This window comes from Salvia miltiorrhiza, chromosome 2 (assembly GCF_028751815.1).
Source record: "Salvia miltiorrhiza cultivar Shanhuang (shh) chromosome 2, IMPLAD_Smil_shh, whole genome shotgun sequence".
Taxonomy (NCBI): Eukaryota; Viridiplantae; Streptophyta; class Magnoliopsida; order Lamiales; family Lamiaceae; genus Salvia; species Salvia miltiorrhiza.
In genome coordinates this window covers 2183919-2198472 of record NC_080388.1, presented here as the reverse complement: position 1 = coordinate 2198472, position 14554 = coordinate 2183919, and the positions used below count along the sequence as shown (strand labels likewise).

At 36.6% G+C, this 14554-nt stretch overlaps 2 protein-coding genes across 2 annotated transcripts in view; both read left to right on the top strand.

The window, feature by feature from the left end:
* Positions 1-14220, top strand: part of LOC131012585 (protease Do-like 7) — a 498535-nt gene extending 484315 nt beyond the window's left edge. Inside the window, exon 2 of the mRNA XM_057940569.1 lies at positions 14050-14220. The gene's annotated coding sequence lies outside the window, so the exon portion shown is untranslated. The remainder of the gene's footprint in view (positions 1-14049) is intronic.
* On the top strand, positions 8156-8590 carry LOC131007597 (uncharacterized). Its single transcript, XM_057934502.1, has one exon. It carries the CDS (start codon positions 8156-8158, stop codon positions 8588-8590), a length of 435 nt encoding a protein of 144 aa, XP_057790485.1.
* Positions 14221-14554: the final 334 nt, after the last annotated feature.

Sequence of the window (14554 nt, the reverse complement as noted above, 5' to 3'; positions counted from 1 at the left end):
GTGGTGTAGAGGTTCCGCTTGCATGCGGATTGTTTATTTAATTTAATTATATAATTAATAGACACCTTTTGTAATTTTTAAAAAATAAATACCATATCAAATAATCAAACAAATGAAAATATATTTTCACGCACGGTCAATGAAACTTGAATCAATAATTATATGCAAAATAGATTTTAATGCTTCAATTTCGCAGTTTAAATCAGGACTCCTCGACCTTCAGTCGTATTCAAGATTCAAATGAAGACTCTTCAATTTAGCACTAGTCTTGTCATAGATTTTCAAGAAAATAATCTCTACAAAAGACTTCGGCAAAATGCAATCAAATTCTCAAACTATGATCCATTTTTCTACACCACTTTTAAGAATTGACAAATAAATACACTTTTTTTGCAATTGGAACAAATCAACTATGAATCATCTTCTTCGGTTGAATTTTTCATTGCTAAATCAACAAAAACATATACCAAAACGTTGCTCTTCCAAAAACATCAAAGCCCACAAATTAATTCAAGAATGGTATTCTATTTCGCAAGAAAATTCTCAAAAATTGTATATTGAATAAAGGAAGTGAATTATAGTTTTAGGACCGACAAAAATTGAATAGTTGACTATTATTACCGAATAAAGGATGCTGAATTGAACAAAAGGAACATTAATGGGGAAAAAAAAATTAGTGCATCAAATAAAGAAAATGAATTATAGTTTTAGAATTAGCAATCTTTTTTCTATATAATCTTAAATACTTATTCAACAAAAAAAAAGAGATGGCTAATTCTGAAAGGAACATCAAACAAATGTAAATCAACGAAAATTATAATAATGCACATTAAAGGGAAAAAAAGTGAATTATAAATTTAAAACGGATTAGTTGAGTCGGGTTTCAATCTCAACGTCAAATTAGAAAAAAAAAATGGGAGAAATCGAGCTAAGAACTACTCCTTCCGCCCGTTAAAGATGGTTTACTTCTTTTCGTCACAAAGATTAAGGAAAAAGTGTAAATTAAATAAAAGTGATAGAGTTCACACCTTTTCAAAAGTTAAATATTACTCCATGAATTGCCGTAAAATCCATATACTTTCACAGATTTTGATTTTCTCCCATGACCTATAAATTTTGTGTGACAATCCATGAATTGAAAATTCATTCAGGATTTTTCCACGTTTCTGAAACAACCCCAAATTAAATGCTAGTTAGCAATCTGAAAGCCAGCGTGGCTATGTCGTCCGGAACCTTCAACGACGTCGTTTTTATTTAATTAAAACGGTGTTGTTTCTGTATTAGAATTGAACATGTTTGCAATTAGGTTGTATTTAGGGATTTGTTGCGATTTGTTCATCCTCAACTTGAAGATTAGTAGTGTTAGCAAGGGTTTTGGCCTCAATTTCACTCCACTTACTCGAATGCAACATCTGTTTTGAACTAGCGCGAGAACCAATTGTGATGCTATGCGGCCATCTCTACTGCTGGTCGTGCCTATACCAATGGCCCTGACTCCACTCACTTTCCTCCTTTGTTCATGAGATTCATATGTTGTTAAAAATTGATTTTTGTATAATGTATAAGCATATATAAATCAGAATAATTGAGGATCAATTCATATGCTAATACTTTGATTTATCCAACTTAAAAAAAATTCGGCATTAGGGGGAGATATGAATGATGAATTGTACAATGCCGTAAATTTCTCATTGAATTAATTATGTTAGATTCATGTATTAATGAACTAAAAGTTCAACAAGTTATTATTGACTGCCAAATAAGTGAAATCTCATATACATGTCATATTGCACCGCAAATAATTGAAGTCAACGAAGGACGAAATTGATTTAATTTTTATTGACGCCAGAAGCGGAAATGACCTATTGCTGCCCAAGATAAAATATCTGCGGATTACAAAATCAAATAAATAAATCAAATCATTCCAAAATCCTCATGAAGAGGATCGTCCCGAAGACGATAATCCCAATATATTTTGCACGTGCACTAAATTGTCGTAATATTGGGATTACGAAACAACTAGACCAAATATTATGAGAAATAGTGAAAATTTGATTTTACTAAAGTTGTCATGAACTTTGTGAATACGTAAGAATCGTAATAGAAAAATCATAGTTGTCGACAACACTTTTGCCTCAACAAATTGCTAGTTGAACTTGAAGATTATTTGAATCCAAAACAAATGATATTAGTGTGCTAGAAGCACTGAAAAATATAGACATATGCAATAAGGCAGAACCGAACTCGCTAAGTGAAAATAATTATGTGAGATTAGTAGCTCAAGGGTTTGAGAAACCCAAAATCAATCAAATATATTCTCAAGTTATAGATGACATTATGTTTAGTTATTTATATAATATTTTATGGTAGTAATCATTGATATAGATATCAAATTTATGGACGTTATGGTTGTATTATTATATAGGTCATTGAACATGGACATATATGTGAAAGTCCATAATCAACTAAGTGGATTCTTCTCGACGAAAGAACATTTATGAATACTCAAAACTTGAGGAAGTTAACTCATGTCTAAAGATGAGTTTTTAAAAACTTAGTTAAAACTAAGTATTGTCTCGACTTGTAGATCGAGCATCTTTTCAATAAAGTATTTCAAACTAATCGATCTGTATTTTATATGAATTAATCGACTTACACGAAGAAGGCTTTGATGAATATGATTTGTTAGGTCCCGGGGGTCTCGAATAGGTGTATGGGGGGGGGGGGGGGAATACACCTATGGGCTATTTTTATTTTCCTCAAAGTGAGGGATCTCCAGATAGAGATCTAAACGAAACTTTACACGCAAACAGTGACTCCTGTTAACTGAAAACAGTTTTGACCAAATAGGGTTGACGACTGATACTGAAAGCTCTTCAGTAAGGAGTTATCAATTAAGTTGTTGGAACTTAACTGATGCACTTATGGGCTTCAGTTGAGTTTGTTAAAACAGAGATGATAACACTCTTCCTGACTATCAAAAGATAGATCAGTCAGACTGATATCATACGCAGTGGAAATTAAACTTAGTTTCGCAATAGCCTCAGTTGAGCACGTTGTTGGTCTTAGGTTTCTCTTTGCAGTTATTCAGTATTCAGTTTATCAATTGAAACAACACAAGTAGAAAAGTAAAACTGAAAGCTGTAAACAACACAGAGACTTTTACGTGGTTCGAAAAAACCCTTTCCTACATCCACGGTCGGTTGATCAGACCAACAATCCACTCCGCAAGTGCTTAACAGGTGCACTGCAAACCAAACCGTGTGCTTGCCGGGTGCACACAACCGTACCACTGAAGAAAACCCTTCTTCAGTACCCACACTTCACTCGTGTCGGATTTCTCTTGCTTAGCACAACCCGCGCTAAGACTCTCAGAGTCAGAATACCTTCCTGAACTCCGAATCACTCAAACACTCAAATTTTTCTGTCTGAAAGGAGGTTTGAACGAGTGCCAACTATACTGCAAAGAACAAGTTCTTTGAAGCAAGTTTGACCTTGGCTTCTGGGTAAACAGAGGTTTGCCTAAGGTCTAAGAGAATGTGTGTAATCAGCAGTGACTGATTTTGGCTTTGGAATTCTCTTCTTCGATTCAAGCTTTAGGGAGGTTAAGCTTTAGGCTGAGTAGCAATTTTGGCAGAGCTTCAGCTTATGTCGTTGAATCGGTGAAGAATGAAGTGATCCTCGAGCGCTATTTGTAGGAGAACTCTTGAATAGATCCGTTGGCGTAGAACTTCCTCAAGATTTCTTCCGTTGGAGAGCAATTCAAATTTGGGCTGAGGCTTCAATCTTCGAGGTTCATTGTCTGGTGGAAACGGCTCTCTTGAGGGACAGGAGATGTGACATCTCTGATAAAGTAGCCACCAAATAGGAATGACCTCTGCAGAGATAAGATCCTGAGATCTCTGCATTTAATGCGGCTGTACTTTTGTGAGTACGTGGCTTCCTTTGAACGTTGGAAGATCAGTCCGAGGAAGAATGTTCAACTGATACTTGACTTTAGCATCAGTCCGCGGCACGCATTAAGTAATCAGTTCCGAACTGATTCTTCAACTGATACTTCAGTTGGTATCTTCAGTCTTCAGTCTTCAGTCCTTCGTCCTTCAGTCTTCAGTCTTCAGAACCGCAAGCTAAACTAGAAACGAACTCTAACACTTGAGTTCAAAACAGTTCTAGTCTATTACAATTAAGACCTATGAATTTTGGTATCATCAAAACAAGGATTAGGATATTCCACAAGGTTCCCAACATGATTATATCACATTCATTCACCTAGACCAAAAGAAAATAACGAAATTACTTAGGACCCGAAGTTCCTTACTTGTGTGCTATTGAAGCACTACTTTTATCATGCATGATATACAATTCGAAGTTGACTTGCTAACAAGATTTAATATTTTTCTAAAAAGGAGAATTTTAAATGATATTAACCATGCTATTGGTTATATTCAAAGCAAATTACAATTTGTCTATGTTATGAAAGAAATCGAAATTCAAAATTGGTGGATGATGTTGATAATTTATTTAATTTCGAAACTATATTGAACACATTCAAGATTGTTATCTTGAGGGGGAGCAGGATCTTTTAAATAGTTTCAAAAATTATACTTTGAAGGCCAATGGCTCTGAAGGCCAAATTGTTGTACTCTTTTTCCCTTACTATGTTTTTTTCCTACGAGATTTTCTTAGTTAAGGGTTTTAACGAGACAACTAGTGTAATATATGAGTAAATATATGTCTTGTACTTTTTTCCTCTACCGAATTTTTCCCATAGGATTTTTACGGAGAGTTTTTTAACAAGGTATGAACATCTAAACTCTAACATCAAATGAGAAGTTTCTTTGGAGTCAAATTGCACGCAACTCAAAGGATACATGAAGATTCAATCAAGCGATAATATGGCGGACTTATTCACAAAGGTGTTACCAACATCGACTTTTAGAAAGTTAGTACACAAGATCGGCATGCATCGACTCAAAGATATACAATGATCATTTTAAGGGGGAGCAACTGTACTCTTTTTCCTTAGACTAGGCATTTGTTCCATTGAATTCTTCCTAGCAAGGTTTTAATGAGGCAACATATTTTTAGGGTTAGTCATTTAAGGGGGAGCGTTGTAATATATATTATATATATTTCCCTACTTAATGACTTAACTCTAAACCCTAACCCTAACTTTGTACCTTTTATATATAAATAGAGGCATTTAGTCCTTACAATAAGAGGTTCCTACAGATTTGTTCTCTTTACGCTCTCTATGTCATTCTCTCTTCTTCTCATATTATCTCTACTTTCAACAACTAAAACTATTTTTATAGGAGTATATTTTAACTGAATCTGAACCATTAAACAACTCTAGCTATATGCATTGTGCAATAAATTATGGCCCAAATAGCAAAGATTTGCTATCTGACTTTATCTCACTGTTTGATATCCTATATAGGTAATTTGTCGGGCTCGTATTTTTTGTTGAGCCCGTAAAAAATAATCTTGTTCACCATCAATAAAGGTAGATGGCGTCCATCCTCGTATAATGTGATCAAGCTTCGTGGGAAAGATGAAGTAATAAGTGAACAATTACTTAGGGGCCTAGGGCCTCGAATGATCTGTTTCACTTATATCCTTTCTCCATTTATAATATATTTAATTATTTTTATTAAAAACTCGTGTCGTTTGATTTTAAGACTATTTTTTATGGATGAAGAGATTAAGGATGTAAATCGGGGCAGGTCGAATATCCTATTCGCAAATTGCGGATACCCGACTCACAAAATTCCTTAAATATGCTACCCTCACTTGTCCTGCATCACTTATACAAGTACCCGCACCACTCGCACTTATTTGAATCCTTGCAGATTGATGGTATTTTTACCCGCAAAATGTGGGTACCCGCATTTTTAATTATGAACAATTACTTGGGGGCCTGAGCCTCAAAAGATCTGTTTTACTTTGATGAAAAAATTTCTATTTTTCATTTGAGTAAGGTCATTTTATATAAAAAAGAATTAATATAATTTAAATTAAGAAAATTAAATATATTATACTTCCTTCGTTCACAATATAGTTTTTACTTTTATTAGTTTTGTTCGTTCACAATATCTTTTCTACTTCTATTTATAGCAGTAAAGTCCACAAACTTCACTCACAATGATAGTGGGATTCAAACTCTACTTAGGCCATCCACTATGGAAAAAAAAAATTGGGGTAGTATCCTAGGTGGCATGGGTAGTGCCATAGTGGAGGAGTTACTTTGGGGTAGCAATATTTTGATGGGTAGCAATTTTGCTACCGGTAGCATTCTGATTTGCGGGCCCCAACTGCATCATCCTTTGCCTTTATTTTTTTTCGGTTTTTTGTGTTTATTTTTACTTTTTTCTTCATTTTTGTTTTCTTCTTTTTCTTCCTTCTATTTTCTATTGTAGTCATTGCTTTTTTTCTTTTATTCTTCTTTTTATCGTTTGTGATTTAATTGATAAGTTGGTTGTAATTTAATTAGCTTTTTTAATAATATGCATGTTTTAATTTTAATTTTTAATATAATTATATTAATTTTAAAATTATATTTTATTATTTAAATACTTAATTTATTAGTGCAATTATATTAATTTTATTGAAATAAAATGTAATATAAAAATTAAAATACATTTGTTTCCTTTTTCTATTTCATCTGTTTGTTCTTTTTTTTCATTTTCTTTTTCTTTTCCTATTTGTTTCCTTTATTTTCTTTTTCCTATTTTTTTCTTCTTCATACTTTTAAATTTGTCAGATATCTACAGTTGTATCCATCTATCCTCTATATTTGATGTGATGATTCAACGAGTATCTCAGAAGGGGTGCTAGAGTACGTGACAAAACAATACATCACCAACTTCGATCCGATCTGGTTGAGCACGTGTGGGCGCGATTCGGCGATGATTAGTGTCATAATTAATTTTTTTTAGTTTGTCATTTGGTATTTAAATTAAGATGTTGTGTGTATTAAATTTGTGTTTTTAATTTTAGTTGTGTGTTGTAAGAAATTAATTTTCAATAAAATGCGCGTTTGAATTTTAATTTTTGTTAGCATAATTATATTAATTTTAAAATTCTATGTTATCATTTAAATAAAATAATTTATTCGTATAATTATATTAATTTTAAAATTAAATTGTACTATTTAAATAAATTAATTTATTCATATAATTATATTAATTTTATTAAAATAAAATATAATACAAAATTAAATACACAAATATATATATATATATATATATAGGGAGAGGTTCAAATAAGAACCACTAAATAAAATTAGAACAGAGAACCATTTTAAACCATTCGATCATCAAGATCTACGGTGGATGCATCATCTTGGTGGATGAATGCAGATCCTGGGTTCGAATCCTGAAGGGAGCAAAAAATTTATTATTTTCGGATGCATTAAATTTAATAGCGAATGCATTAATTTATATAGTAGATGCATTGATTTTAATGGTTCTTATGTTCTCACGATAAGTGTGGTTCTCACTATAACCGCACCCTATATATATATATATATATATATATATATATATATAGTGGTAAAATAATAATGATAGTGAGGTCCATGAATAGTTAAAAGTGAGGTAGTGCTATAGTGAAGAAAATATGAGGTAGTTAAAAAATGAGATAGTAGATGAGATGGCACATACGTGGCATCCACTATGGGTAGCACCATAATGGATGCCCCAATTACTATTCGTTATTTTCTTAAAACTCGTGTCATCTAGAAAGTGGAAACAATATCGTAGCGAAACAAAGTAAAATAGTTTTACTAAACTCGTGCCGTCTACAAGTTGATCGGTATTGTCACACACCAGTATGCATTGACTCATTTATTTATCCAGCTGGAGAGATACTGCCAAAGCCAAACTCCCATAACTCTTCTTATGCACACGCTCCAATAATCCTTGCCAGCTAGGGTTCCAAAAATTTCCCCCAATTCCCATCGATAATCCCAATCCGATATGGGCTCCCTCATCAATTCTTCATTATTATATACCCATCAATCCCAATTCCGGATCAGAATGTTGCCCAATCGCCCTACACGATTACACTCCTCCAACTCCTCCGAGAGCTTAAATCAAATGCCGCAGTAGATGATTCGGTGAAGAGCCTCGCCTCGCCTCCGACCTCTGATTGAATGAATTCGTCGCCGTTCTTCCTGATCTGCACGCTCCACGCGGCGACCGCCGCGACGTGCGGGATCCTGATCATGTTCTACCTGAAGGAGATCACGGAGTTCGGGCACGGCGCGGCGACGGCGAGGTCGATGCTGGGGTCGACGGCGCGCGATGAGGTGGTGGTGCGGGTGTCGAACTCGTTCGCGGGGCTGCTGCTGGTGGTGATCGGGTGCGTGGTGTTCATGGCCGGATTCGTGAAGGATAGGGAGTTTCAAGGGTTCTTCGCCAAGGGATGCGCGGGGCTGCATCTGGCGATGGCGCTGTGGAGGGTTTGGTTCGAGCGGAGGTTGGAGGTTTTGGCGCGGGATTGGCCGAGGCAGCTGGTGGGCGATTTCGTGCTCGCGCTCTCTTGGCTCTTCTTCCTTGTTTACATGTGGAGGGACAAGTATGATTAGTGGAGCAATTCAGATCCTTAATTCTTAATTTATATCATATTTTTCTTGTATTATAGATAATTGACATGTGGTCAATAAACTATTACTCAGATTTACTTCCTCAGTCCGGTAATGCTTGATCATTTTTTTTTAATACAGGTTAGGAGTTAATATATAGTGTTTTAAGTGTTGTAGGTGAAAATATGAATAAAAGAAAAAAAAAATTGTTATATAAGAAAAGTAATAAGGCTTTGCAGTACAATTCGAAATGAAATACTGGTCAAGCTTTGCAGGACGAAGGGAACACAATTTATATAAGGGAAAAGGTGCAGATTGGCCCCCGAAGTAGTAGCCCCTATGGCGTATAACCCCTCCTCTCTTACTCACTGTGTGTGCAACTAAACCCCTGAACTCCGAGAAAATGGTGCAAATTCCCCCCTCTGACTAACGGCTGTTAACGACGTTAGGTTACAGGGGGGAATTTGCACCCTTTTCTCAGAGTTCAGGGGTTTAGTTGCACACACAGTGACTAAGAGGGGTTTTACGTTACAGGGGCTACTACTTCAAGGGCTAATCTGCACATTTTCCTTTTTTTTTTGGGTTAAGGTGCAGATAGGCCCCTCAAGTGGAGGCCCTTAGAGCGTTTTAGTCCCCTTACTAACTGTGTGTGCAAATTGGCCCCCGAACTCAAAAAAACGGTGCAGATCGGCCCCTCTGACTTAACACCGTTATGGGCCGTTAGTCAAGGGGGCGATCTGCACCGTTTTCTCGGAGTTCAGGGGCTAATCTGCACCTTTTAACTTTTTAATTAATTCAACTCTCTCGCTCAAAATTTGATCGTCGTTGTCGCTGATTCAAGCTCCGACGAGGCCGGCGGAGGGCGCCGCCCCTTTCTTTCTCTCTTGGGCCCTAAACCTCGGAGGGCGCCGCCCCTTTCTTTCTCTCTTGGGCGCTGCCGCCTGGCTTTTCTCGATGAGGAGTCGCCTAGCTTTTCTCGATAATGAGTCGCCTCTTTCTCTCAAATCCGGCGAAATCCGGTGATAAAGGCCGACGATGCCCGTCGCCATCTACACTATCGGCGTGTTGTTGAAGAAGGACGCCTTCAAATCAGAGACCATGGCCAACATGATCTCGATCTTGATTGGGGTCACGATCACCGCCTACGGCGAGGCGAAGTTCGATTCGTTGGGGGTGATTCTGCAATTGGGGGAGGTGACGTTCGAGGGAGAATTCGAGTTTCCATTTCAATTATGTGATTTTGGGGAGCAATGACGCCGATTTGGGGCTTGGGAACTTGATTTCGTGATTTTCCTCATCTGACGGCGATTGACGCCGGAAAAGTTGGTCGGAGAAGATGAGATGTGATTTTTTTTAATGAACGGTGTGCAGATTAGCCCCCGAACTCCAAAAAGGGAAAATGTGCAGATTAGCCCCTGAACTCCAAAAAAACGGTGCAGATCGCCCCCTCTGACTAACGGCCCATAACGGTGTTAAGTCAGAGGGGGCGATCTGCACCATTTTTTAGAGTTTGGGGGCCAATTTGCACACACAGTTAGTAAGGGGACTGAAACGCTCTAAGGGCCTCCACTTGAGGGGCCTATCTGCACCTTAACCCTTTTTTTTTTAAATTATCTCTAATCTCTCTTTTCTCTCAAAAAGTCACGCACAAAAAAACAGGGAGCCCTCCTCCTCCAAAATCTGATCGCCGCCGCCGCTGATTTAAGCTCCGACGAGGCTGGCCGAGGGCGCCACCCCTTTCTCTCTCTCCTGGGCCCTAAACCCCGGAGCTCTCTCGGCTGCACACGCTCAACGTCAAGGGCGAGCCCTAATTCCCCCCTTCCGTCCGAAATCGTTGCCACGATATCCGGCAAACTGGCCGCCTACTGCCAATGACACCTACCACATGCTCTCTATCTCAATCTGTGACAGATCGCGAGCCCTAGCTTTTCTCAATGAGGAGTCGCCTCTTTCTCTCAAATACGGCAAAATCGCCGCCACCGCTGCTAAAAGGCTGGCAAGCAGCCAATCCATGGCTCCAGTGCAGCCGCACCCGGCTGGAAAGCCGTCTCCTACTCAATTCTCCTCTGAAGAGGACGAAGGATTGAACCTTAGCACCGGCCTGCCTCCACCGCTCGAATTTCGAACGAAGAGCACCGCGCACGCTCTCCATCACCACTGGCTGCTCTCTAGCAAACTTGCGGTCGTCCTCTGTGCTTTGCTTCAACAAAAGACAGCGCGAAGGTCGCCCCCAAATCACACTGCAGAAGCAAGCTTGCCGCCTCGAAGCTTCCCGAGTTTGTGATGTTTGGCAAGGCGTCAGCGCCATCGCCAAATTTGACGCCTCTCACAATGTAACGATCATAACCTCCTTATTTTCGTTATTTCTATATAATGTCGATTTGATGGATTAATCGTTTATGTTGCTGATAAAAGATGATCCTACAACTTGGTGATTCAACCACCGTTAGCGGCGGTGCAGTGGCCGAGAGAGAAAGATGGCTGAGTGAGAGAGATGAGAGTTAATTAAAAAAGGGTTAAGTACCAAATACCCCCCAACGTTGGGGCCCCTATCGCGTATAGGACCCTATAGTCAGGGTTAGCGCTGTTTACTACCTCAACGTGGCGGAACCTAAGCAAAATCCCCCCCCAACGTTGGGGCCCCTATCGCGTATAGGACCATATAGTCAGGTATTAAGTACCAAATACCCCCCCAACGGTTACTTAACGCAGGGGGGATTTGCTTAGGTTTAGTCACGTTGAGGTAGTAAACAGCGCTTACCCTGACTATAGGGTCCTATACGCGATAGGGGCCCCAACGTTGGGGGGTATTTGGTACTTAACCCATAAAAAAGTGAAAAGGTGCAGATTAGCCCCTGAAGTAGTAGCCCCTATAGCGTAAAACCCCCTTTAGTCACTGTGTGTGCAACTAAACCCCTGAACTCCGAGAAAAGGGTGCAAATTCCCCCCTCTGACCTAACGTCGTTAACAGCCGTTAGTCAGAAGGGGGAATTTGCACCCTTTTCTCGGAGTTCAGGGGTTTAGTTGCACACACAGTGAGTAAGAGGGGTTATACGCTATAGGGGCTACTACTTCGGGGGCCAATTTGCATCTTTTCCCTTTATATAAAGAAGATACTCTCGTTCATAAGAAATCATCTTTTTTTTAGCTATTTTGGAACTTTCACAAATACTTTCACATGAAAAGCTAATTTCTCCATTCACAATATTATTATTGTTGTTGTTGTTGTTGTTATTATTATTATAGTATTTAATTTCTCCATTCACAATATCCTTTCTCGATTCACAATATATTTAATTATTTTTATTAAAACTCGTGTTATTTCATTTTAGGATTATTTTTTTGTAGGCGAAGAGTGTAAGGGTGTAAATTTGGGGCGGATCGGATATCGTACTCGCAAATTGTAGATACCCGTTCCGCAAAATTCTTCAATTATGTTGCCCTCCCATGTCCTGCACCACTTATGCGAATACCCGCATTATTCGCACTTATTTGAATCCCTGCAAATTAATGGTATTTTTACCCGTAAAATGAGGGTACTTGCATTTTTAATTATGAAAACACTACATAATCATAAACATTAAATAATTATATAAAATTGGGAATAAAATATAAATAAATAATTGGGCGTGTGAGTATTCACATATTTGATGCGGGTACCCAATACCTATAGCCGCGGACTCGTCGACAACCCCAAGATCACTCCTTTCCTCATACACACAACATTTTCACAATCTCCCTCTTTTCCTACCCACACTTGTCTCTCTAAAGTTGAAAACTTTTCACAATAACATGTTTTATCAATATCACAAGCTCGTAACCTAGCATAATAATTGGAGAAAATGGGCATTGTATATGATGAAGTACAATGACTATAACAATAAGGCGTGGGCGATGAATAGGCAAAAGGGTGGGGTTTCGTTCATTTGAGCAATGTGAGTAGTCAGTCGTGGTGAATGAAATGGATCCTCTACTTCTTAGGGAGATTGCTGAAGAAACAGAGAGAGACGAAAGTACTTTGAATAATAAATTTACTAAATTTTTTGGGGCTCTAGGGTATTTAATTTGGGGTTATGGACTATAGGGTGAAATAATAAATTCATATTTATTTATTATTATTATTTTAGTCGAAAGTTATACCGAGTAAAACGGGACTATGAATAAAATTACCCACATGGGACGTCACCTAAATTGATCATGAAGTGATTTTAGGTAAAAATATTACTTGGTCTAGTCCACTCAAATTTTGAGCTGACCTCCTCAATTTTGGGCCATTTTTGTTTCGGGTTATATAGAAAATTTTGGACTAATCCTAAAGCTCCAACTTTTGGCCGGTTCATCGGTCTACAAAGTTTACAAAAAAATATAGGAGAAATTTTTTGTATGAATTTTAATAAAATTGATTAAGTCGAGAAAAGTTCGCATAGTAAGTGAGTGATTTAGTGGATAATGAGGATAAAAGCGGTGGGTCATATATTATAAAATAGGTAAATAAGTTGATATATAAAAATTAATATGTTGTGATTTTTTGTAGATGTCCAAAAGTAACAAATTAACACTATTTTTTTAGAACGGTTGTTGTATAATTTTTTTTTGTAATCGTATTATTTTAACAAAAATTAATACTTCTTCAATCAAGACACTTAACTTTATTACTCATATTTATTGAAGTACTATTGATGACTTCATTGTCAATTGATGGCCTTCTTGGATTGGAGAGTTGTATCATGTATGTGGTTGTAAATTGGGTGTAATCCTTTATAATTAATGGTTTCTTTCTTTGGTCCCTTTTAATGCTTTGCATTAGTTATTTTGTGCACGTGGTGTGTAATAATGATACGAGATTCACCTACAAAATTTGGTTTGGAATTATTTGGAATATTGATGTTTGGTGATAAAACATCATATAACGTATAGCTATATATTAGGATGAAGTACAAAAAGAATATATAACTCTATTATAATTATAAAAGACACAAAACATTTGTCAGCTAAAAAGGGAGAAAAGTTTAAAATTATTAAAGGGAAGTTCTTCAAATTTCTAAACACATAAATTGCGATTAAATATACAAATTTTTCTCGAATTCTAATTTTGTATATGAACTAAAAGTTTTATCTTTAAATTTATAATTTTTTTAATTATTTTAATTTTATGCAGTTATCAATTGCTTTAAATTAATACTCCATCCGTTCCAGTAGAATAGTCATATTTCTTTTCGGTACAAAAACTAATAAACTTGCTTATTGAGTGTAAAAGTGTGTAAAGGTGTGTGGAGCCAAATTCTCTGTAGTGTAAAATCATTACCAAAAATAGAAACATGACTATTCTAGTGGGACGTCCCGAAAAAAAAAACAGAACTATTAGAGTGGGATGAATAGAGTACTATTTAGTGTACACTGAAAATATCTACATAACTTCAACGTTTATATACTAAACGATGTAGTTCTATGTCCACATCCAGGGACGGAGTCAGGAATTTAGTTCGGGGGGAGGGGGGGCTGAACCTGTACGGGGGTTCGGGGGCGGTAGCCCCCGGAATTTTTTTTTTGGGCATTCAGTATATTTAAGGTATTTTTTTTTATTAAAATACGAGCATAATACTAATAATAACGAACAATATTTTCATAGATTATATAGTTTCAATATATCACAAAACTTTTTTTGGAAATTCCGTATATTTAAGACATTTTTTATTAAAAGGCAAGCATAATAATAATAATAACAAACAACATGTCCATAGATTATATATTTTCTATATATTACAAATTAGTTTCAATACATTATAATTTTTTTTAGCATTTCATACATATTAGGCGTTTTTTATTAAAAGACAAGTATAATAGTAATAATTACAAACAATATTTCATAGATCATATAGTTTTAAAAAATAAAATTATCCTTAAATTAAGTATATATGAGAGAATATAATAACCAAATACTCTTTTATAAAACAAAATTATTTTATA